The 26,766-nt window shown below is 37.0% G+C and overlaps 1 protein-coding gene, 2 long non-coding RNA genes and 1 pseudogene across 3 annotated transcripts; 2 read left to right on the forward strand and 2 right to left on the reverse strand.

Moving 5' to 3' along the window:
- Positions 1-95: 95 nt before the first annotated feature.
- LOC103336138 (receptor-like protein 7) lies at positions 96-9,376 on the forward strand (annotated as a pseudogene).
- LOC148915769 (uncharacterized) lies at positions 3,356-4,848 on the reverse strand. Its single transcript, XR_016128214.1, has 2 exons — positions 4,618-4,848; positions 3,356-4,496 (listed from the first exon to the last, which is right to left on the reverse strand). It is a non-coding gene; the product is annotated as an uncharacterized LOC148915769 (long non-coding RNA).
- Positions 9,377-11,007: 1,631 nt separating the features above from the next.
- LOC148915770 (uncharacterized) lies at positions 11,008-11,805 on the reverse strand. The gene is made up of 2 exons (XR_016127991.1): positions 11,164-11,805; positions 11,008-11,040 (listed from the first exon to the last, which is right to left on the reverse strand). It is a non-coding gene; the product is annotated as an uncharacterized LOC148915770 (long non-coding RNA).
- Positions 11,806-14,189: 2,384 nt separating this feature from the next.
- Positions 14,190-15,719, forward strand: LOC103336131 (germin-like protein subfamily 1 member 20). Its single transcript, XM_008239165.3, has 2 exons — positions 14,190-14,357; positions 14,987-15,719. Exons 1-2 carry the CDS (start codon positions 14,231-14,233, stop codon positions 15,559-15,561), a joined length of 702 nt encoding a protein of 233 aa, XP_008237387.1. The 5' UTR covers positions 14,190-14,230; the 3' UTR covers positions 15,562-15,719.
- The last annotated feature ends 11,047 nt before the right edge of the window (positions 15,720-26,766 follow it).

Here is a 26,766-nt window from a genome sequence, read left to right on the forward strand (position 1 = left end):
ATGAACCTGGCAGACGACTTGACTTCAAGTCGTCTTTAAGTGATTACGATCGGCTGATTTCACTCGAAAAATTTCTGTTCACCTATAACTTGACTTCAAACTTTGCATGAGTTGTGTCTATAAAAGGAGTTTAATTTCTCCTATGTGAGAGCCATAACATACATACATACACAATTTATCAGAAATGATAATTTCCAGGGGAATGGAATCGCAGTGGCCAAAGTTTATTTCTATACGCTCTCTTATTTTGCTATTACTCATTGCTACTCACTATTTTTCATTTGTGCAGACAGTACGGGCAGTTGGCCGCGTTGAGGAGTGCTCTGCCTTGTTGTTGTTCAAGCGAAGCTTTTCGATTCACGAGTCTGCTTCTGGGGAACCTTTGTCTTGTGCAAAGGTTGCATCTTGGACTGAACATGGTGGAGAGAGGAGTAACTGTTGTTCATGGGACGGTGTCGAGTGCGATGAGGACTCCAGCCATGTTATTGGTCTTGACCTCCGAAGCAGCTGTCTTTATGGTTCCATCAACTACAACAGCACTCTCTTCCACCTTATTCACTTGCAGAGGCTTGACCTTTCAGATAATGACTTCGATGGGTCTGAAATACCATCCAGATTGGGTCATGATCTGACGAGTTTAACATATCTCAACCTTTCAAATTCAGCCTTTTTCGGCCAAATTTCGTCAGAAATTTCAAAGCTATCCAAGTTGTCTACTCTTGATCTCACTTCTTATAGTAGCCATTTAAAATTGACAAAGGGCAACCTGAGAAGCCTCGTTCAAAACTTGACCAACATAAAAAAGCTTCATCTTGGTGGGGTAGACATATACTCCACTGTGCCTGATATCTTGGTCAATGCATCTTCTCTTACATCTCTCCAACTTGACAATTGTGGGTTGTATGGGGAATTCCCAGTTGGCATTTTCCACCTACCAAACTTAGAGGTTCTTTATGTAAGCTCTAACTCAGACCTAACAGGCTATTTTCCCACCTTTAACAAGAGCAATGTGAAAATACCTGCAGGATGACTCAAAATGCCTAGAGGAGGGTGAATAGGCCAATTTAAGATTCTAATCAAATAAATAAAAATAAACTTCGGTAGCAGGATTGATATGGCTTATCAATCCTGTAACGTGCTGGGCATAAAATAAAAGAACACGCAGAGAATTATTTTACGTGGTAAAACCCCACCTCTGGGAAAATCCACGGACTCCTCAGTCCAACACAAATCCACTATAGAACAATGATTACAAGAAGTACTCACACACTTATCCTAGACACATTCTAGATAATGTTTACCGACTTCTTCGTAACTCAACTTCTGTCACGGGATGATCTTCGACACTCCTTATGTTGAACGCAATCGCCACGATTGCTTCAAGCTCACCGGAGGAAAACCGCCACCACGGTCTTGGTGCCCTCAACCGTATGAGTCACCGACGTGCATATGAATGCAATATGAATGATGAAAGGATTTGATAAATCACAAAGTAGACAAGGAACACTTGATGATTTATCTAAGAAAAATAAGAACTGCAGCTTTCACAAAAACAGATTCAATATATTCAAAAACTCATGCGTTGAAAAAAGCTCATCATGAAAAGGAACAACAATCCTTTTTATTCAAAGCCAGTTTCTCTACCTGGAGAGAAACCCCACGTCACTACACTTCCAATGCAACTATAAGACCCATTCAACTAAGACTTCTAACCTGATGCAATATGAACACCCAATTAAGCTATTCAACTATGACTATTTGTTGTGAATCAATATGGGCACAAAATAAAGAACGTCCAAAACCATTGAGACCACTAATACTATATAATTCGTCAACTTATGCAAGGATTGTTATTCAAGATAACAATCTTTATCAAAGAGATCAAATAGGTATCAATGAAATGTCCTTTTCAAGTCAAGGATGAAAATAGTATTTTAACTTAAATCAAAATAGAGTCCAACTAGGAAAGTAATCTCAAGAGATAAAATCTAATCCTATTAAAAATACGATTAAGATAAAAATACTTTGAGTGAAAAAAACTCCAACTAGGAATCCTATAATGAATGCATGATTATGTCATGATTTACCTGAAGTCAAGTTTATCATATCGGTCAAGTCATGCCTCGGATGTATGGGGTTGAATGAGTTGTGCCAAAACATCCAGTAAACAAGTCTAGGAAATGACAATACAAATTTCGTACTAACAATCTCCCCCTTTGGCATTTCCTAGACAAAACACCTATTACAACTCAAAAGAAATTACATGGGATTTAACAAATGAATTCTTATTCTAAGCTTGAAGCCCTGAATCCCTGCACATGATGAAACAACAAAACCAGTGAAGCATGTGGGAGAAGAAATGTAATTCAAAGCAGAATTACAACACAACTCCCCCTTAATTTCATAACACAATCTCTCCCCCTTTTTGTCAGGAAATCCAAAGGGCAAAGAATGAACATAATGGAGCAAATATAAGAGGGAAAGGAAAAAAATCAGATTGCATTCCCAACATATAAAGACATAGAGAATAACCAATAAAGCATGTAAGAGGCTTTATCTTGAAAACAAACAGAAAATTCTTTTTTTTGTTGTTTTTTTTTTTTTTGTTTTGGGATAAGCGACAGGAAAATAGAGAACTAAAAAGAATAATGAGAAGTTGTTAAGAACCAAAACATACAAAAACAAAAGCAATACACTCAAGACAGAAAGCTCAAAACAATCAAGACATAAAACATACTGTAGATGCAGACCCAAAGTTCTCTTGAAAATATAATTATTTTCCATTCATAAACATGCCAAGTTTGTGAGTAAAGAATGAAAGAAGCAACAAACCCTTTGTTGTCTTGAACGCATGTGAAGCAAAGCATGTCGGACAAACACACGACAGCACACGAGACTCACAAACTCACAGAGAACAGTAGAGGCATACCACAGTCATGGTTAAAGATAAAAAGGCATCAAATGAGTCTACCATCAAGGAGCAAATGTGTTAAATGAACTCTTTTTCAATTAAGCACAAAAAATATGTCCACACAAGACGAATCCCACCAAAGATTGCACAAACACTAAGTGCATAGTAAGTATAAGAAGATCAATTTATATATATATTTTTTAATACGAATTTAGTGGCTCACTTTATCTAGCTTTCGACATGATCCATGTAACGGATGGTCAATCAGTGTGCTTACGTCAGATGACTGGAGGCAACTGGGTGATGAAGCACCCCTGGGGAAATACTGATCCGAATCATGAAGGCTCCAAAGATAAGCAAGGATAGCAAACCATCACCTGTTGACTCGAACCTCGACGTTGGTTAGACAAGAGGCCCGGTTACTGAGCAATGAGTGGTTGACACTTTTCTTTTTTTTTTTTTAATTTTTATTTTATTTTTATTTTTATAAACAGATCAAGAACTTACGCACAGTAGTGTTATGGCAATCCAAAGAGAGACAAGTGCATGATAAGAGATATTCAAAGGACTTCAAGGAAAAGAGTGTGGTGTGCAAAATAAAAATAAATAGATGGATAGATCATTTAATGCAGTTTATAATGCACCAAGACAATGGAAACCTTTGTGTGAAGCTGAGAGTGTAAGTTCTTAATATAGTGCAATGTCAGAGCCCAATCTAAGATCAACAAATACGTTCAGACAGTTACAGGATTGATACACCTTAACAATCCTTGCACGAGCTGGACAGATTTATAAACACAGAAATTAATTGAAATATCATAAAACATGAAAGAGGCTTTGGCATGCAATAGACTCCAAATTAATCTAGAGCACATATACCTAAAGACTTTCTAAGAGTGTCAAATCGAAGATTATCCAAGGGTTTTGCAGCAATACATTTAAGATCCAAACTTTCTAAAGCAACGGGTTCATGCACAACATTAGTGGAGGAAGACATACAATTATGATTTTCCTTTTCCTCCAAACTAACTTTGTCTTAGTTGACGGCAAACAATGAAAAGAAGATAGTTTGGATAAGCGGTTTACCTCTTTCATAAGATTTGAAATCTTATGTTGGATACTTACTTTTCCACCCATGCCATGAGAATTTGAACGAACAAATTCGTTTCGAAGCTTATTGCATCTCGGTCTTATGTGCCCACGAGTTCCACAAAAGTGACAAATTGGAATAAATTTCTTGACTTCATGAGAGGCAGAAGGTTCAATAGGTGAAGTGGATTTGACAAACTTTGTTTTAGACACAGCGGAAGACTTATTACTTGGTTCAAATCCCAAGCCTCGTTTGTCACCATCTCTTCGTCCCATGCTAATCATCTTGTCAATTTTTTCTGCACCAATGGTTAAAGAAACAATCCTTTCTTTTGAATTTTTAAGTTCAAGTTCAAGGGCTTTGTTGTCAGAAGTTAGAGAAGCAATTAATTTATTATGATCAGTCAATTTTTTCTGCAAAAACATCAATTTTTCGTTCATACCTGCACTTACCTTTTCGGAATCTGCATCAGGGGATTGAAACTCGTTTGCAATCCTGCAATTTTCCAGCTTCAGCACAGCAACTTCTTTGACGAGCTCACTATTTTGTTTACTGAGCTTCTGAGATGCAGCCAACAAATCATCATATTTGTTCATGATAAACTCAATATTTATACCTTTACAATCATCATCCTCACGTGATTCATCCAAGCTAACTGTGGTTATAAGTGCAACCGTCTTTTCATCATTCTCGCATTCCGATTCACTATCACTCCAAGTAGTATGCATTGCCTTATTCTTGCCATCCTTTTGTTTCTTTAAGGTGTTGGCACATTCCGAAGATATGTGTCCATAGCCTTCACATTCGAAACATTTGACCTTTTCTCTTGGATTCTTTCGTTCATTTAACCTGCAAATTTAGATCCACCATCGTATAGTTAACAAACCTATTTTTAGAATTTATACCTTTTGAATCTCGACTGTGGATCCCGATTCTTGAGAAAGTTCATGAATCGTCTTGTGAGAATCGTTAATTCCTCATCACTGCAATCTTCATTTGAATGCTCATCATCTTCTTCATTCACAACCTTGAACGCAACATTTTTGCTCTTTTTAAGAGGTAGATGTTTCATCTCATAGGTTTGTATGGACCCTATGAGTTCTTGAACTTTCAAGGTGTTCAAGTCACGGATCTCTTCAATAGCCGTGATCTTTGGTTGAAACCGTTGAGGCAAGGATCTCAAAATCTTTTTCACAACTCTATCTTCTGGAATTTTTTCACCTAAACCTGAACAAGCATTCACAATTACACAAAGTTTAGCATAAAATTCAGAAAAAGTTTCATTCTCATCCATCATAAGTGTCTCAAACTGTAAAGTGTGCATTTGAAGCTTGGCTCCCTTGACAGTATCTGTTCCTTCATGAGTAACCTGCAAAATATCCCAAGCTTCCTTAGAAGTATCACAAGCACATATATATTCAAATTGATCGGAAGAGACAGCAGTAAATAAAGCATTTAACCCCTTTTGATTATTAGTGCTGTGTGTGACTTCTGCAGTGGTCCACTCCTCTCTAGTTTTGAGGACTGTGGTTTCTTCATCTCCTTTTCCGATCGTCTTTGTGGGTTTAGGAAATCCATGAACCACTGTGCTCCATACACGTTCATCTAAGGACCAAAGAAACGACTTCATTTTGGCCTTCCAAGCGCCATAGTTGTTGCCATCGAAATATGGTGGATGTGCAATTGAGCCCGAGGCACGATCCATCCTAAGGTATGTTAGATCTTGCTGAGTATGTCCAGCAACCTGCTCTGATGCCAATTGAAAATACCTGCAGGATGACTCAAAATGCCTAGAGGAGGGTGAATAGGCCAATTTAAGATTCTAATCAAATAAATAAAAATAAACTTCGGTAGCAGGATTGATATGGCTTATCAATCCTGTAACGTGCTGGGCATAAAATAAAAGAACACGCAGAGAATTATTTTACGTGGTAAAACCCCACCTCTGGGGAAAATCCACGGGACTCCTCAGTCCAACACAAATCCACTATAGAACGATGATTACAAGAAGTACTCACACACTTATCCTAGACACATTCTAGATAATGTTTACCGACTTCTTCGTAACTCAACTTCTGTCACGGGATGATCTTCGACACTCCTTATGTTGAACGCAATACTGGCCACGATTGCTTCAAGCTCACCGGAGGAAAACCGCCACCACGGTCTTGGTGCCCTCAACCGTATGAGTCACCGACGTGCATATGAATGCAATATGAATGATGAAAGGATTTGATAAATCACAAAGTAGACAAGGAACACTTGATGATTTATCTAAGAAAAATAAGAACTGCAGCTTTCACAAAAACAGATTCAATATATTCAAAAACTCATGCGTTGAAAAAAGCTCATCATGAAAAGGAACAACAATCCTTTTTATTCAAAGCCAGTTTCTCTACCTGGAGAGAAACCCCACGTCACTACACTTCCAATGCAACTATAAGACCCATTCAACTAAGACTTCTAACCTGATGCAATATGAACACCCAATTAAGCTATTCAACTATGACTATTTGTTGTGAATCAATATGGGCACAAAATAAAGAACGTCCAAAACCATTGAGACCACTAATACTATATAATTCGTCAACTTATGCAAGGATTGTTATTCAAGATAACAATCTTTATCAAAGAGATCAAATAGGTATCAATGAAATGTCCTTTTCAAGTCAAGGATGAAAAATAGTATTTTAACTTAAATCAAAATAGAGTCCAACTAGGAAAGTAATCTCAAGAGATAAAATCTAATCCTATTAAAAATACGATTAAGATAAAAATACTTTGAGTGAAAAAAACTCCAACTAGGAATCCTATAATGAATGCATGATTATGTCATGATTTACCTGAAGTCAAGTTTATCATATCGGTCAAGTCATGCCTCGGATGTATGGGGTTGAATGAGTTGTGCCAAAACATCCAGTAAACAAGTCTAGGAAATGACAATACAAATTTCGTACTAACACAATGTTTTCAAGAAATTGGATGTTGCCAACACGAATTTCTCTGGCCAACTGCCTACCTCCCTCGGAAACCTTCATTCCTTGATTGTGTTTGCCATCTCAGGGTGTAATTTTCATCCCAATGTTCCATCTTCATTCGGAAACCTTACCCAACTCAGTTACCTTTCCATGTCTTCATTTAATGACGTTTCCAAGGGCGTGCTGTCTGTTTCTTTTTCTTGGGTTGGAAAACTAACCAAACTCTACCACTTGAGCCTTGGAGATACCAACATAGAGGGAGAATTCCCATCTTTTGTGTCTAACCTGACACAACTTGAATTTCTAAACTTGGCCGCTAATGAAATATCAGGTCAAATCCCATCTTGGTTTATGAAGTTGAGCCAGTTAACCACTCTAAGCCTGGGTGATAACAATTTGCAAGGACCAATTCCTAGGTCGCTCTTCCAACTCAAAAATCTTGAATATCTTCATCTTTCCGGTAATAACTTGAGCGGGTTGGTTGAGTTCGATCAGTTTTCCAAGCTTAAAAAGTTGAAGGGCCTTGAATTATCGAACAACATGTTATCTGTGGAGATCAGAAATGATTTAAGTGCTACTCTTCCAAAGCTTCAAACTCTAGCACTGGGCTTCTGCAACTTAATAGAGTTTCCAAAATTTTTGAAAAATCAATCCGAGTTGACTGAGCTAGACCTTTCTGACAACTATATTCACGGCCCAATACCGAAATGGGTCTGGAATGCAACTATTGAAACTTTGTTGGAACTCCGTCTCTATGACAACTTTTTGACAGGATTTGACCAATATCCAGGCATTCTCCCATGGAAAAATCTGATCTTTCTGACTCTTGGGTTGAACATGTTACAAGGACCTCTGCCAATTCCACCGCAATCAATCAGATTTTATGCTGTCGAAAAGAACGAATATACTGGAGAAATTTCACCTATGTTCTGCAACTTCAATAATCTTCAAGTTCTCGAGTTGTCCAACAACAACCTCAGTGGCATGCTTCCACAATGTTTGGGTCACTCTAGTGTTTTGGAAATATTGTCCCTGCATAACAATTTTTTTGGTGGTTATATTCCTCCAATATGTCCAAGCAAAACTAGTTTGAGAATTGTTGATTTTAGTTATAATCAGTTGCAGGGGAAGCTACCAAGGGGGGTGATGAATTGTTCTCAGTTAAGGGTTCTTAATTTTGCAAACAATCAGATGAGTGACATCTTCCCATCTTGGTTTGGGGCACTTCCAGTAATTAAGGATTCTCATTTTGCGGTCTAATGGATTTCATGGCGTAATTGGGAAGCCTGCAACTAAACATGAGTTCCCAAATTTGCGCATCATTGACTTATCTAGCAATGGTTTCTCAGGTATGTTGCCCTCTAACTACTTAGAGATCTGGAATTCCATGAAATATGTTGATGAAAACCAGTGAACTTATTTTGAAGTATATACGGATGTCGTCGATGGACAATACTTTTATTTTCATTACGCAATGAAAATAAGTGGCAAAGGTGTTGATTTGAAATATGAAAAGACCCCTTATCTTCTCACACTCATAGATTTGTCAAGTAATAGATTTGAAGGAGAGATTCCAGAAGGTACCGTTGGGAACCTAAGAGGCCTTGTTTGCTGAACCTTTCCAACAACTCTCTCACTGGTCACATCCCCTCATCTTTAGGGGAATTGGCTGCTCTCGAATCGTTAGATCTCTCCCAGAACCAGCTCTCAGGAAGGATCCCGAGTAATTTAGCACAACTCACTTTCCTTGCATATTTTAATGTATCCCATAACCATCTCTCCGGGCCTATACCAATTGGCGAACAATTCGATACATTCCAGGAGGACTCTTACGAAGGAAACTCAGGTCTGTGTGGAAAGTGTCTGCCAAAGAAATGTGAAGATTCTGATAGCTCAACGCGTCCACCGCCATCAATCGTAGAAGAAGATGATGAAGACTCTGTATTTCAAATTGCACTAGATTGGTACGTGGTTGTGCCAGGAGTTACTAGTGGTCTGATAGTTGGAGTGGTTGTTGGGAACATATGGACAACAAAGAAGCACGAATGGTTTGTGGAGACGTTTAGTAGGAGGAGGAAGCCAAGAGGCACAAGGGCTAGGAGGGGACGCAGAACTTAGCCCAAGGCCATGCATCTGTGTTTATGTATACATGTTTGGTGTGTCCATAAGGGAAGTATTTGAGCCTTGAAAGAATATCATGTTGTTGTGGTGTGAGGTTTCGTACCAATTGTGTAGTATATTTTGCATATGTGGTGGTGTAAGTTATTTGTAGATGTTCAATAATATATTTATAATGTACTTCTGAACAAGTAGTCAAATATGTAGTGTTCTTGAGTAGCTAAATTTGAAATGTGTATGGTTTAATAAAGTGGATTGCAAGTTATGTCTTGAGAATTTCTTGATTCTAGTAATAAGCTTAATCTTTAAGTACTTGTAATTTTTCCTATTTGGTTATTAGTTTTAATTGAAAATTAAAATTGACATGTTTTGCATAAATTTGTTTCTTAGAAAAGACTTTAAAGACTTTTGAATGGTTAGCCTTAATGACTTAAAAGTCTACATGGAGACAGACTCTGAGCAAACGACTTGACTTCAAGCAATTTCTGTTCACCTTCTCCGTTTATTAATTTTTGTAATTTTCTCACTTCCAAATATTAATTTTTATAAAAGCGAGAATGGAATGGCGATGGTCAAAGTTTATTTCTGTACGTTATTTGATTTTGCTATTACTCATTGCTACTTACTGTATTTTATCTGTTCAGCCTCAGACACTTGGCCAGGTTGATGAGTGCTCTGCCTTGTTACAATTCAAGAAAAGCTTTGCAATCAAAAGTCTATTCCGCTATTAAGGTGGTTCGGGATAAATGCTCTCTTTAAGAAAGGTTTTGGGTTTGAGTCCTAGCATTTGTATAATGTGTGTGAATTTAATATGTTATTGCCTCTCTTAATATGAAAAGTTCTTAAAAATACATGATCCAAAGCCAAACTCACAAAACCCAAAAGAACTAAATTTCTAAAACAATTGATATGCCCGAATAATAAACCACTCATTTAGCCTTAGAGAAAATGTAGAACATGAGGCAGATTTAGTGGTGGATCCATGATTTCAAAGATGATTAGGCAAAACTTACATACTAAACTCAACTGCACAAGTAAATTTCATTAATGAACATAAAAAATACACCAAGGGATGTAATTAACCTTACCCTCAAATGCAGAAAAGTTGATGCCAAGAGGTAAAGAGTAGGAGAGATCAACTTGGCAGTTATGCGTTTCTTATTATTATTATTATTATTATTATTATTATTATTATTATTATTATTTAGGTTGGGATAAAGATATGTACTTTTTTTGGTTGGAAAATTTTGGGCCAGGCTGTAGCCTTATCCGCCCTCAATGTAGAACCACCACTAGACATATTTCAAACAAAGATGCCAAACTGACATGACTCAGACCAAGTCACCACAAGATTTTTTTCACTAACCTAAAAAAATTAAATAAAAATAAAAGAGAATGGAAATAAACTGACATGACTTTGACTGTGGAACAATGTTTCCAGCAAGATAAATATCAATCCTGCAGACGACTTGACTTCGAGTCTTGGAGTTATTGATCACCGCTCATTGAGCATCCCCATCTTCCTTGATTATTTTGCATGAGCTGTGTCTATAAAAGGGATTTTGTAGAAGTAGTGAGCTGATTAGTATAGTCTAAGCCTGGAACTATAATTGTGTATGCACTTAGTCGCTGAGAATGACAGGTGTAAGGCTCCAAAATATAAGGCTGAAATAGCCACGTGTAGTGAACCTAGAATAGCTAGATGTGTGGCTGATATTCAATATGTTCATTGTTGTGTGTGAATCCAGCTAAGGCTAACAGTTATATAGTACACGCTTTGTGTTGCTCATTCTGATAGAAGAGAAATATAGTCCTCTCTGCGATTTCTGCAAGAGAGAAGAAGAACATTTCATCACTCTGCATTTCTTCGATCTTCTATTCCTTCTCTTTCAAGGCATGGCACTGAACAGTTGAGATCAAACTCCAAACAGTAATCTCTACCTCTAAATAAGAAGAAGGGAAAAATAATTCAATTCTTGCTACATTTTGAGCGGCTAGTCTAATGTATGAGAACCTAATTTGGACCTTTAAATTGAAATTTAGAGGTGAGAAACAAAACAAAAAACCTGAATTGTAGTTTAAAGAGCGGCAGCGTTGTGAAGTCCGGAGAGACTGAGATTGTCGAAGACACAAGGACTGGCTGCGTGCCAAGGCTTGCAGAGATTGAGGTTGCTGCTGCTGAGGAGGAGTAGGACACAACATGGTTCCAATTCTCCGGAGGACAGACAGAGTCGCGGAATAAGAAGAGGTGAAGATTGGTGCTGTGGTGACACCATAATGCTATTTTTTTTCTTCCTGAATTCTCCAAAAACTTCAAGGAAACTTCCTCGTTGCTCAGACCTCCCAAACATGCTACCATTCAAAAGGATTTCCAAATCCCATGTCTGCCTGGGTTGCAATCCTCTGTGTAACAAATTACAAGCTGGGGATGACATTGACATGAGAGTAATTGGTTTTTTTCGATAGTAAGTCATTACCAGGTTGACTAAATTGCATTTTCAAGGTATTAAAACTAAAGGTATGTGTTTAGGGATTGTGGTAAGTCGTTACCATGAAACAGAGGATGTTTTTAGTAATAAGTTTATTGGCCTTCTTCAACTAGAAAGTGTTTAGTGTCTAGTGTTTAGGCTTATTGGCCTCCTTCCTATTTCTGGCTTATTGGCCTTTATCACTAGCTTGATTACAAACAGAAAGCTTAATGCCTATTTATAGAGGGAACAAACCAAGTAGTAAAGTCGGTTATTCTAGTAAACCGACATTAACTTGTAATTCCAGCCACATATTGTAGCTTCAATTGAGTTAGTAACTAGTGTTTAGGGAATACATCCACCGACTTTGTGTTCTAAATTATTCTATAAAATTCTGCAAGCTTGTAGAAGTCTCCACCGAACGTGCATTATTTTTCAACTTATAAACTGGTTCAAGACTTTTCAGCCTTAATGACTTCAGAGTGATAAACACGAAATAAACTACTTGTAGAATAAGTTATGAGTGACTTCAAGTCATTACATTAACGGAAGAGGGCCCATGCATATGGACGCTGCCGATTGCATCTCTACCATGTCCATTTGATGGGCTAGAGAGTGACTATTTTGTTCATTTGGGAACCAAGACTTCTTTCATGTTAAGACTAGCACTAATTATGAATTTTACAAGGTTCAACATATTTGTATCACCACGTTTCAAATATTTGTTCGGGATGATGGAAGACATATGATCAAGACTTTACATTCAACTGTTCTTCCTATGGATATCGAGGATTGTGGTCGGTTCATGCTCACGTTTGGCTTCACTCTATAAGTTCTCTTCACATTTCTTGTGTTTTCATCAATAACATTAATTTGTACGTTGAATTCTATTGTATTTTGTATGTATCAAAACCCTTATAAATGTAATTTCTGGTGATTATGACTCTCAAAGAGTGTGAGGATTATGAACCCATAGAAGGGGAGAGTGCAGCTAGCATGAAGCAGCCCAAACAAGAAGATGAAACCAGTATCGAAGAGAATTATTTGATGTGTGGGAGGTGAAAGAAATGTGTTTACGTGGAATGTTAAGTCTTGGATTAGATATTATTGAGGCGTTTTACTGCTATATAGGCCCTTGATGTTATAGTGGAAAAAGATGTTATTGATTGTGATATTTAGGTGATAGTTGATATGATACATTTGATTTGATCTGTCCAATTCTTTTTTCTTTTAAAACTAAGCATTCACAAAGTGAGTGTAAAATAAGACATATGGTATATGATGCGGAGGAATTTGTTATACTTTATGGGCCCGCATTTTGGATCTTAGCCCGAAAGATGCATTTTAAGCTTTCTTCTTTTTTTCGGTTGAAATCACGTTTCATTAAATATAAGGTCAAAGTTAGTTACACTAAAGTGAGCCCATAATATGAGCTCAACCAAATGCAACACAGAAAGCATAGAGCCCACTAGAGTTATAAAACTGACATAAAGGCAACAAGCCCACAAAACACAACACAAACTTAGGAAACATTTTTTACCCCAAAAAGAAAAAAAGAAAAAAAAAGGAAACCTTAAAACAAAGAACAGGGAAATGCCGGAAGGAAGAGTGAAGGGCCATGAAAATCGGACCCAAGAGAATGATCTTCTACTCACTATTAGGGGAAGAAAGGAGAGGGGGGAGGAGAGTGAGGGAGAGAGAGGAGACAGGAGGAGAAACAATGACCTCCTCACCCCTCAAGCTAGGGTTATATAGTATTGCTCGGGTAGAGGGAAGTTAGGGTTGGGGTTGGGGAGTGCTAACTCGCATTTTAAGTCTACAAGCAGAATTGTTTTAAATTTATTCATAGAATATTTTACTTTAATTTAATTTAAACTATGGGGAGGAAGATTTGAACTTGAGTGCAGAGTGAGGAGTAAATCCGCTCTAACAAACTTGGCAAAGCCCATGTTTGTTATGCAAGCAGGAATTTTAGTCATCAAATTAACTCCAAATCGCAGAATAGTGAAGAGCAACCGCTGCATCGAAAAACAGAGAGCAAGACCAGCTTCAAACTAGCTAGAAGGTGGAAAATGGAAAAGAAGAAAAAGACATGGACTCAGGTTTCTATGGTGCAGGTGGAAATGACAGGAGCAATTTGGGGCACTGTTATACTTTATATGGAGACAAATTGTCACCATCAATGTTCATGGGAAACAAGAATTTCTCTCTCTTTGGTAGAAGGAATCCATATAGCACAAAACATTGAACAATTGCTTTGGGTTTTTTATTTAGGGGTTCTTAGATAAAGCACAACGAACATCTCCATTGGTTAAATACCACCTAAATTTTTTAAAATAATTATCTCCTTTAACTACTCTTTCTTTTTGGTACAACTCCTAGTACCTGGTTTTTGTCATCATGATTACATATATTCTTTTCTTCCTCACCTGACCTCGTACGTAGTTTTTCTTTGACATAAAAAATACAAAAAAAGATTTTATCAATTTCCAAGTCTTGACCTGCTTCTAAATATTATATTCAAGTCCTTAATTACCTGCTTCCACAAGAAGAATTATATCTGTAAGAGGACAAGACTAGTTCATTCTCTCCAATCTATAAATAGACTTATATCCCATGAAGGATTTTCATCCCACCCTGAAACCAACTCTCTAAGCCAACTACGATGAAAGGTGTTCATTTTCTCATAAGCACTCTGGCCATATTGGCATTTGCAACCTTCCTTGCCTCAGCCTCTGATCCCAGTCCTCTTCAGGACTTTTGTGTAGCAATCAATGACACCAAATCTCCTGGTATATACATTAATATGCACTATATATATATATATATATATATATATTATATTTTACCCTACTATTATTTCCTCATTAATTATTTTGGTCAGGCTTTAAGAATATTATGAAGATTGTTTTTCTGTTAGCTATATGCTTTCGCATGGCTTATCATGCATGAACAATAATCTATTTATTTAATTACTTATCTTTATAGATATTTGAATAATGTTATTTGTACCACATCTGACCAACGTAATGAGCCCCTCTCTAACAGATCAGATGGGTTCCACTTATGTGGATTTAACGTATGTTAGGGGGGAAACTTATTTAAAGTAAATTTAGGTTTTAGCCACAAAAAAAATTTCACTTTTAGAAAAGCCAAAACTTTTTCAAAAAAGATAAAAAAAATCTCTCAACTTTCAAACCAAAGACATACGAATGTAAAGGATTCCTTAGGAAATCCAAAAATAAATAAGGACAATCTTGTCCATTTTGGCTTCTTTTAAAAAATTTCTCTCTCCTTTAGTCTTTTCCAAAGTCTCCCAAAGTTTAATTACTTTATTTTTTTTTTACAGAGAAGAAAGTATATGTGGTCCAAATAGCTCTAATACTAAAAGTTTAATTAATTTTTTTTTTTGTACAACCAGTGATTCTGAATGGGATTGCGGTGTTTGTGAATGGGAAATTCTGCAAGGATCCTAAGCTTGCCAATGCGAACGATTTCTTCCTCTCTGGGTTTCAAATTCCAAGAAGCACACAAAATCCGGTTGGTTCGACGGTGACACCTGCAAATGTGGACCAAATAGCCGGACTGAACACTCTCGGCATATCCCTAGCTCGCATAGACTTTGGACCAAATGGCCTAAACCCTCCTCATACTCACCCTCGTGGCACCGAAATCCTTGTAGTCTTGGAAGGTACACTCTATGTTGGTTTCGTTACATCCAACGGTGATGGCAATCGCCTATTCACTAAAGTATTGAACAAGGGAGATGTGTTTGTGTTCCCAATTGGTCTCATTCACTTCCAACTCAATGTGGGACACGTCAACGCTGTGGCCCTTGCCGCCCTTAGCAGCCAGAACCCAGGCGTTATCACCATTGCAAATGCAGTTTTTGGCTCGAAGCCTCCTATCAATCCTGATGTTCTAGCCAAGGCCTTCCAAGTGGACAACAAGGTTGTTAACTATCTTCAGAAACAGTTCTGGTACAACAACAGTTAAGAGAGAAAAAAAACTTATATGTGAAAAGCAGAAATGGCCAAGGAAGGAACGATTGCTATGCCTTATTGGATGTATTTACTACCTAAAAATTATTATGATCGAATATTAATTGAATAAGATGGTCGTTCATGCAATCAAACGTATTATCATAGTCTGTAGTTCTGTGTGTGCTCTCTCTATCATATACTTCTAGTTTGCACAATTCAAATTAAGTTGGTAGCTTTTTGAACCCAATGTCTTTCCACCTTTGATGCCCCAGATTGTACCAACTTAATTAAATTTCTCTCTTTTTATAAAAAAAATTTAATAATTTTTTTCTTTTTCTTTTTTTATTAAAAAAGATCAATGGATTGGGCAACCATTCATGTGAATCGTGATCAAGCCAAGGCAACAAATTCTGCAAATTTTTTTTGGTCGAATAATTCTGCAAGTTCAATGCCAAGCGTAGTGATTTTCTACATAAGCTGTAGTACGGATTTCTGTCATATATATATATATATATATATATATATATATTATATATATACATTTGGGATTTTCAGCTGTTTTATGTCGTGAAATATGACTTTGTAGAAATTAAATCCCTGAAATTAAAAAAATCAGCAAATTTAGCTCTCGAATTAATTAATTAAAATCGCTAATTTAGCCATTGCTGTTAATTTTTTTGAATTTCGTCCATTTTTCCGTCTAAAAAATTACATGTCATGCACGTGACTTAATGTTTGATTGTTATTATTATTATAAACTAAAATAGTTAGAAAATAGAAAATGAAAGAAAAAAAAGGTGACTTTCTCTCTCTCCGTCTCTTCCCCTCTCAACTCTAACACTCAGCCAAAGTTCTTGAACAAAGTAGCTTGCTAAAGCTACCCAGCTGAAAGATCAAGAAGTAAATGCTCATGGGCTCATGTTGGTAATTTTTAACAACAATATTTAAACCTTGCAAGTGCACAAATCAAATGATAGTATAGTAAGCAAGCAAAGGTCATTCCCACAGAGATTGTAATGTAGAGAGATGTTTATCAATGTCACGCAACGAAAACACAAGGACTTCCACACACACGCCAACACCAAGGGGGGTTTTGATTTGATTTTGTGAATAAAACAAAATAAGGAAAACAAAACAAAACAGAATTTAAATTAGAGTTTAAGAGAAATTGGTTTATAATCAATCAAGAACAATAGCTAGGACTCATTATCCACCTCTAACCAATCAATCAATCCATAAACAACAATAGATAATCAATTTCTAGCAAGCATATGATGACGACACTCACAACAAGATCATGGCATTTGACTCGAGTTGTATGATTCTCTCTTAAGTGCATGTAAAGTGTATGGCATTTACTTCAATACGTGTATTCTTAATTGAAATCTAGTTTGGCATTTACTCAAATTAACAATCAAGAATCCATTAAGATCAAAGAGAATATGAGTGTCACAAAAACCCTAAAACATGGCATTTGTTATTAGGAATTCAAGAATCGATTTCTCATAACTAGTTCTTAACCCCATTATTTGTTGCAAACAAGAACACATTCAATATGGCAATTGACCTATGTTCTACAACAATTTAATTCCAATACATGCTTCAAAGTTAGCTACTCAAAGAAACAAAATATCAAAATTCACATAACATAGAGAAACCGAAATCATCACGCTTGTAGAAACTGAAAATCCATTCAAACTTGTTTATAGAATTGAAATCATGTTTAGGGCTTCAAGATTAAGTCCTAACTAACAAGAAATTAGTTACTCATGCTCTTGGATGAACTCAAAAATAAATACATAAGAACTGAAACTTAAAAGAAGAAAGGAAAAGAAAGAACTCGTTGGCAGCTTTCTCCTCTTACGCGGTTGATCCCTTTTGGATGTGAATGCGTATCCGGGGCCTTGGCTGGCCTTTTATATCACTTATATCAGAGTTCTAAAACCCTAAAATTGACTGACAAGTCGTCCAAGAAGTCTTGGTAAACAAGGAATCCAAATAGGAAAGTAAAAATCACAATTCCTAACTCCACAGGGAAATACAGCTCAGCCCAATTGTCACACGATTTGGGGATCTTCAGCCTTGCAGAAAAATCATTAAAAATATATTTTAGAAAGATAAATGTCTTATCTTTCCAACCATATATAGCAGGTAACTTGGAAAATTCGGGAAGGCTTCCGTTTCTTCACATTCACGTAACATGTATGAAACTGTCTTGTCTGCACGTGGGCTAACTTTACTTGTAATACTGTACCAATTGGCTTGGTAGAAAATTCTAGAAAAATCACAGATTGAACTTCAAGATGTTAGCTTTCATCTTCAATTGGCCTTGCTCTAAAATTCCTCCGAAAAGTTGATTTTTCCTTAAAAACCTTCTAAGAGCGCAGAAAAGCTGAAAATCAGAAAAGTAAAGTAATAAGCCCTTTTTAAATCTAATTCTCCTACAAAACTTAAGTAAAAAGAGTACATAAATGAGTATATTTATGGACTTATCAGCTCATTCAATTCTTCCCAAGACGATTATCCGCAACATAATTACCAATTAACCAACAACAGCAGTATCTCAGATCTACAACTATGCCACCATAACCACCACCATCTCTCATTACTCAGCCTCCTCCCTCCAAAACCCAGCCCCTCCAAACCCAGATTATCTAGCCCTCTAAAACTCAGAATTTCAAGTGACGCGCATATTTTCCGACAACTCTCTCTCCTCCTCCAAAGTTTCCAAATTTACAGACAAAGCTTCAATCTAGCTCCTTCTCAGAGACACATCTCCATTGCCGCTGATTGTTCGAGCTAATTCAACCAAACATCGACTCATCAATTTAGAGAGAGAGAGAGATACTGGTTTTTTAATTTTTATAAATGTTTTTCTTTTTTTTCTTTTTCTTTTTGATTGATTTATTATTTATTTTACTAGAAATTACAAGTTTCCTTTTATAGTTAACGAAAAATTGAATAAAATTCACAAAACATAATGGCAATGGCTAAATTGGTCATTTTAATTCATTCGGGTGTTAAATTAGCTAACTTTTTAGTTGGGAGGTTTAAGTTCGATTGGGGTCCTAATTCGGGGGGTGGGGTGTACGGCAATTTACTCATACATACATACATACATACATATATATATATATATATATGATGCAGCGCGGAAGCACGAGTTTACAGATCGACAAACGTTTAAACTCAAAAAGATAAATTGAAATCCATCAGCAACTGGAATCCACAATAAAATAGAGAAAATCTCTTAATTTGATTAATAATATGATAAAACTTAATATTTTTTTTTGGGTCAGAATGATAAAACTGATTAATACAACTTAAATAGAAAACAAAGAAATCCTAGGTTCCAGAATATTCCTTAAACTTAACTAATAAGAAAATAATTAAAATCCTAATTAAAATACTATGACGTAAATCGTGCTGAGATGAGTCCGTAGACACGTAGTGGGCTCAAATCGGAGTTGCAACGAAGAAATTTTGAATAAAAGAAGCATAGTGGGAAAACCGTAAATATTTCAAAATTGGGTTTTAAAAATCTGAAAACCCTTTCATTTCTCTCTCTCTCTGGTTTGTGCGACAGACACCCCCTTCAAAAACAGCCGGCTAGTTTTGTGGCTGCCGCCGCTATGGCCCACCTCTAGCCACGAGACCAGAACCAAACGAACCCAGCCACTCCCCTCTACCAATCCCGACCCTTCTCAGCCGCCACCATCGCCGAGTCTAGTCGGAATATCACAAAATCCTGCCGGTTTTACCCACAACTTCCTGGAGTTCATTTGGGCGATTCCGGCTACCAATTTCTTTGATCTAGGTATGCTTTTTTATTATCTCAATGTGTTCTAGCTAATGGTTGGGTTGAATAGGATCGATTTATGCATTTTGGATTTATCACTTAAAGTTTTGGTCGGTTTAGGCTTGTGATTCCGGCAATTTCCGGTCACTTTTTGGCCTTGGTCCAAGAACAAAAGTTGCTCCACTCATTCTCCTGATCATATAGGTACAGGTCTTGACTGGCAATTGGGAGATTTTCCTATCGCCAAAATTTACTCTACGCACTCAAGCGTTGCCGGGCTGTGTGGAGGTGTGTGGACCACTTTGTGGTGGGCCTTTGGGTCCTAAAATGATTCTTGTCGTCCTGAGCACGATTGTATGCTCGCATATGAATTTGGTTATCATTTGACTTTTGATTGGATATCGCATATTAGGCGTTATCCTGGTTCGATATGTTCGGACCGTTGGATCGACTCCATTTTTATATACGTTGATCTAGGAATCTCTAGGATTGTGTAGGACTTCGCGGATCATGAATCAGAGTCCTGGATGCTCCGATTCAATGACTTAAAGTTTGCATTAAACGATGACCGTCCGATTTAGACCAAACTTGCAGGACATGTATATTAAACCTTGGTGAACTCGTACGAACTTTCGGATTGGAAATTTGAGTGAATAATCCAACGCCACCTATGGGTATAGTAACTAGGGGAAGGTATTTAGCATGGTGCAATCACATATTCATGCAACAATCACAGAGTGAATAACAATTGTTCAACACGTATAATCCATATTCAAAATAACTATAAAACCCAAATATCAAAATAAACAAAATTCCATAATATATATAATAATAATAATAATAATAATAACTCCATAGTAAGAATAATCCATTTTGAATGCATAGAAATTTAATCGTTGAAAATAATGCTATTTCAAAACAAAGTCCACTCACAGATAATCCAAAGCTACTTGACCCTGAGAGGTCCCACTTTGCGTACAAGGAGCCGAAGTTCCTATTGAAGAATAAGAGGACCATATTAATTAAAATACTTCGAAATAGAACATTAAAAACAAACTCCTAAGTTCCGGGATTCAAAGTGTGTGTGTACGATGAACGAGGAGTTCTTGAGGTCCAACTACGCATTTCGAAAGGTGAAATAACTTTGGAAGACACTCGGTCAACTGAGTGGTCAAACTTCCCGAATTTGATCAACCGAGCATGCGGGGCCCACGACCTCTGATTTCCAATCCGAAAGTTCCTACGGGTTCAACAAAGTTTACTAAACATGTCCTGCAAGTTTGGTTTAGGGTTTAGATCAAACAGTCGGATCGCTCTCGATCACACGATCGGACGGTCACCGTTTTACGTAATCTTTGAATCATTGAATCGGAGCATCCAAGACTCCTATTATCAATCCGCAAATTCCTACATGATCCTAGAGGTACCTAGATCAACATATTTGGAAATGAAGTCGATCTAAAGGTCTGAACATATCGAACCCAGATAAAGCTTAATATGCGTAAATCCGATTGACAGTCAAACGATAACCAAATTCAAACCGAGCATATTGTCATGCTCGGGACGACATGGGAAATATTTTAGGACCAAATGAGCCACCCAAACATGGCCCACACGCCGCCATACGTGCCGGCAATGCATGGGTGGTTTGAGAAAATTTCGGCGACCAGAAAATTCTTAAATAACCCATTAATACCTATACCTACATGATCAAGACAACTAGTGGAGCAACATTTGTTCTTGGGCCACGACCAAAAAGTGGCCAGAACTTGCCTGAAACTCGACCCAAAAACCAGCCAAAACTTTAGATTGTAAATCGAGTTTCAAAACTCAAAAATTGATCCTAATCAACCCAGCCATCAGCTAGATCACGTTGAAAGGATGAGAAAGCATACCTAGATCGACAAAAATTGGGGCCGAAATCGTTAACGACGACGAAAAATTCAAAGAATTGGGAAGGTTTTGCAATTTGCCCGCGATATCGACGGCAGCTACGATGGAGATTGAGCGGGATGGAGAGAGGAAGTTGAGGTGGTCTTTTTGGTATCGGCCTCGTGGTCAAAAGTGGACGGTGGAGCACATTGCCGGCCAAACAGTGGTCGGCTATTCGTTCTTCACGGGGAAAGAGAGGTGAGAGAGAGAAGAAAAATCTGGTGTTTTTAAAATCCAACTTCTAAATATTTACGATTGTGCCACTACACTTTCGTTGATCGTAACTTCTTTGTTACAACTCTGATTGGAGCCTACTACGTGTCTACAAACTCGTATAACACGCTATATGCAATGGTACCATTTTTCCCAAAATCCTACCGGATTTAAAAGTGACCAAAATGACCCTACCCCCGAGGGCAAAAATTGAAATTTCACAATTAATTAAATAAAATAATTTAAATGGATAATTAAAATTGGGTCGGGCTGTCACACTCCTTTCGCTTTGGCCCTCCGTGTCTCGTGCTGTTTGGGTTTTGTTCAACATAGCTTTGGTTTGCTCGAAGACTTGGGGTGTGATGGCTAGGGTTTCGACGTTCTCTGCCCTAGCATCACCGTCTATGTCTTGGCTACACCAATCGCCCCTCCCCCTCCTGTTTGCAACTAGGATCTATTTCTTTTGGATTCTCGTGCAATTAGGGTCGTGTGGCTAAGACTTCCATCAGTGGTATTTGCGTGCCGTTCTCCTCCTTGTGATCGCGGGTGTTCTCCTAGTATTGTTGTTCTTATTGCCATGTCTTTTCCAATTTGCGACCGGGATGTGTTTATCGACAACATTGAGAGCTTCTTTAGGAGTTACTTTATTCTTATGCCAAGGGAACAGGCTGGCATGGTTATTAGATCTTTGGCAGTCTCTGATAGTTTTTTTGGTTTTGCCTACCGCCATTTGGCCAAAGTCCTGTCAACCATGATGGCTTTATCAAAACTTATTCACAACTATAGAATGGTACTGAGGATGTCTGAATCAAGGAAATAGATTCTAACAGGTTCTAGATGAGCTTTGTTAGTGCTCGAGATTAGAGAAGGGTTCTTGACATTGAACCTTAGGCATATCTCATTTCCTTGATTTTGCTAGAGGAGATCTCGGATGATGGTAGTATGCACTCTACGCCATTGATGCATGGAACTTTATGGGTAAAATTACATGGTGTACCTAGCTTTTGTATGATGGTAGTCATTGCCTGGGCCATTGGTGACACATTGGGGGATGTTTCGTGGGTGGATAATCGAGATGACACTGTTGTTTTCAGTTCAATTGCACCAAAATTGATTCATCTGCGACGTCCTCAACTTGTGATACTCGTAAAGTGCACGAGTCATTGGGTAGTATAACATATGTAAGTGCGAGGTCGATCCCACGAGGATTGATGATAGATTGATTCAATTCAATTCCCTATACAAAATAGAAATTAGGTGTTTTGATTAGGTAAGGATAAATTACTGAAAGAAAAGGGAAGACAAAGAAAGTTTCAGCTTTTTCATTAATGCCTCTCCTTGAGGCTTCGCAAACATTAAATACTACAAGAGGGAAATTCCACTTTCCTAGTCTAGGGCTGACACGTGACCAATAAACCCTAGTAGTATTCCTAGCTACATCACATAGCGCATAACAAGGGATATGCTGGAGTTATTTAAAATAAACTTGTCATAACGGTAAGTATATGCATCGCAGATACTTATTTTATTTTTTTTCTTCTTTGGGAACAAAGCTCATGAGCTTGTGCCAACTAGTTGAGCTCACCTAGTGGCCGTTTAAGAAATGCATATATTAGTTTCCATATATGTTCCAACGTAGGAACAAAGTTTTGAGAGATAACCAATCACTGGTCTGTTTTGTTGTTTTGGTGTTTAATACATTCTTTCCCTGTGGCAATTCGTTCTGTTTTGGAGAAGCCTGCAAGGTATGCAATAACTCGTTTGTGCTTCTTCTTCAATGCTATATGTGCAAAGACTGTTGATGTTTCCAAGCTAGATAAGTTGGAAGAAGATGTAGTAGTTACTTTGTGTTTGCTTGAGAAGTACTTTCCCCCTTCATTCTTTGATATCATGGTTCATCTAGTAGTACATCTTGTCAGAGAAGTTCGTCTATGTGGGCCAGTATATTTTAGATGGATGTATCCGTTTGAAAGATATATGAAAGTGCTAAAGGGGTATGTTCAGAATTGTACTCATCCCGAAGGTTGCATTGCTGAGTGGTATATAACTGAAGAAGCTGTAGAGTTTTGAACCGAGCATTTATCTGATGTTAGTACAGTTGGAGTGCCTTCAAGCCAATAGATGGGAGTTTCAAAGCCATTATCAGGTTGCACAGTGAGCGTAGTTGATTGGGACCTGTTGAACCAAGCACATATATATGTCTTGGAGAATACGGAGGAAGTCCTACCTTATATCGAGTACGTATGAGTTTTATTCTTTAAGTTTCCATTTTAAATTATTTCTTATGTTTATCTTATATATTTGGGACCGTAATGCTTTAATTTTTTGTGTCATGTAGGCAACATATGATCCACATCAAGACCGCTTATCCAAAATTTAGAAAGAGAACAAAGTGGCTGCAGGATAAGCACAATATCACTTTCATTCAATGGCTACGCTTCAAGGTATATGTTATTGAATAACATATTGGACTTCTAATTTTCTTCTTTCTATGTTAGATTGAATTAAGTTATGATTAATTTGCAGGTTCAAAGTGAACTTAATGAGAAAGACAATCATGGCGTATCAGAAAATTTAAGGTGGCTAGCAGCTGGTCCAAACATGGCAGTGCCATTATATAGGAGCTATCTTATTAAAGGTATTAAATTCAACATCAAGGCACAAGATGATGTGCGGACAACTCAAAATAGTGGAGTTTATTTACTTGCACATACCATGCAAGTTGCTAGTGCCAAGGATAAAAACCCATCTCAAATATGGGTTTCTATGGTATCATTCAAGAAATTTGGGACCTTGACTACCAAAAGTTTACAATCCCAGTCTTTAGGTGTGATTGGATAGATAGTGCTTCTGGTCTTGTAGTGGACGAACTTGGATTTACCCTTATAGATTTGAGTAAAATTGGACATAGGAATGACCAATTTGTTTTGGCTTCTCAAGTCAAACAAGTATTTTTTGTTGACGACCCGATGTATCGTGGTTGGTCGATAGTGTTATCAATGCCTAATAGAGAATATAATGATGTTATTGGTGATGATGTCTTAGGTGATGTGAGAATTGAGTGTGAGCCATTTACTAGAGGATGCCAAATGTTTACACATTTGATGAAGTGAGTGGGTGAGTTAGGGAGTCAAAATATTCGAGATGGGTGTGAAGATATATGGATTGAATGATGCTTTATGTAATTGGCAGTGTATGACATTAATTTTGTAATATATTGTAATGTGATTTCTTCACTTTCATTATACAAGTTTTGGCCACAAAACAATCAGTACAAAAATTACTGGTTCCAGATTACAAACACGACGGTCTTGATGAAGATGTGAAAAACAAACGTCTGTTCTAATAAAAAACAACGTTTTGGAGCATTCAACGACCGCAATATATTTACCGACGTCTTAAAGCAACGTAACAATGAAGAACCATGATGCTATTGTGAAACAGTTATTTAGGATAACACGTCAGAGAAGCATAAAGAACCGCCATGTAATTCAAAATAACACGACTCCAATCCCATAATACCGACATCTAAAAGACGAGATATCTAACCTGAACGTTACAAAAGACGACGTCGTCATAAATTTACCATGTCGCATGTTCTTTCATAAACGAAGTGGAAAAAGGATGAATTCACGATGGTATTTGAACTCCATTGATAAATTTGTCAACGTTAAGATATATAAATTAGACGACGTTAATTTTTTTAATGATGACGTATAAATTATGAAACACGGCGGTCTTTTTCATGGTAACGACGTTGTATATAGACGACAACGTCGTCTTTATAAATTAATGTGTCTTAATTAATGACCCCATGATTTTTTTCCACGTCGTTTATTTTCAGATCATGTCGTTAAAATTATGTTACACAGCGGTGGAATGAGAAACGATGCCGTTTCAGAGTCATTACACAACGATTATATTTCAAAATATGACGTATAAATTCTGTAATACTGCTCTCATTTATTTGGAACCGACGTTGTTTATATATTTCAACGTCGTCTCTGTACATACATGCGTCGTAAGTAATGACCCTGACATCTATTTCCACGTCATCATTCATAGAAAAATTGAAGTGGAAAATTTATTTTACGACGGTTGTTGGAAATGTAGTGACGTAGTAGGTGTCAATAACATCGTCTATTATGTATTTAAAGAAGTCATATTTTTATTTGTCGTTAAAGGTTTATTTAACGACGTTGAGTTTTAGTTCTCGTCGTTGTATGTGTATCTTGCGGCCATGTTCTGTTAATATATGTCATATGTTTCCTTTTTAACGACGGTTTTTTGTTAGAGTTGGTCATCTATTCTCATCCTCGACTGTTTTTATGTCTTTTTGCAATACAAAGACGTCGATTTTTATTTGTTGATGACGTTTTTTGTTTTAACAACGACGGGTATTTACCGTTGTGGTTTTGTTATGGAGAAGATGTCGGTGGATTCAACGACCATTTGAAAACTGAATACACGACGGTTTTTTCCTTTTTGTAGTAGTGACATAAACTAAACTTAAACGACGAAAGTAAACACGTAAATAAAAGAAAAAAAATAATTTACTCATGCAAATCAGTTAACAAGTTCAATTCAGATTCACGGATTGATTCTAGCTAAAGTATGAATAAGCCATGGTATCTAGTCCTAGCCTTGCATTAATAATTCCCAAATTTGATCCTCTGTTGTCGAACCTAAATTAAGCATTAGAAATCCATTAAGCATAGAAGAATGTTTTAAACAACCAAGCATGTATCTAATCCCTGTTGTCGAATGTCCATACATACTCTTCCTATTCATTGTTCAATTTGAATTAAAGCATATGGTGTCTACTCTTAATTCAAACCAAGATAGCTAACATCCTAGTTTCAATGGTGATCAATTAATCATTCAAAGCATAATGAATAAGAACAAGAACCGTAATTGAAACTTGGAAATTAATCAAACTTGAAAACTTAAAATAAGAAATTACATTACAATGAACAATAAAGTACAACTCAAAAAAACATAAAGGAAAATTTAACAAAAGGGTTTTGTTATAACAATTGAGAACTAAAAAAGAAAATTAAGAGAATTTGAGGGAGAGAATGGAGAGGAGCTCTAGAGAGATTCCCCCCTTGGGGTGTATTTGTAAGCATGGGGAACCTCACTATTTATTGGCTTAAGGGAAGTAAAAATATTAATTGAGCATTGCTTCTACCAACAACACCCATTTCACCAACTTTACCTAACTTCCCCACCAAAAACAAATAGCTCATGCATATGTCATGCATGACAATGCAT

The sequence above is a fragment of the Prunus mume genome, linkage group LG6, assembly GCF_029339155.1.
Source record: "Prunus mume cultivar Tortuosa linkage group LG6, ASM2933915v1, whole genome shotgun sequence".
Taxonomy (NCBI): domain Eukaryota; kingdom Viridiplantae; phylum Streptophyta; class Magnoliopsida; order Rosales; family Rosaceae; genus Prunus; species Prunus mume.

Excerpts from the sequence above, each read along its gene's own strand:
- LOC103336131 (XM_008239165.3), top strand. The coding sequence starts at position 14,231 with ATGAAAGGTGTTCATTTTCTCATAAGCACTCTGGCCATATTGGCATTT. Across the intron at positions 14,358-14,986 it reads CAATGACACCAAATCTCCTG|TGATTCTGAATGGGATTGCG; the intron begins GTATATACATTA and ends TTGTACAACCAG.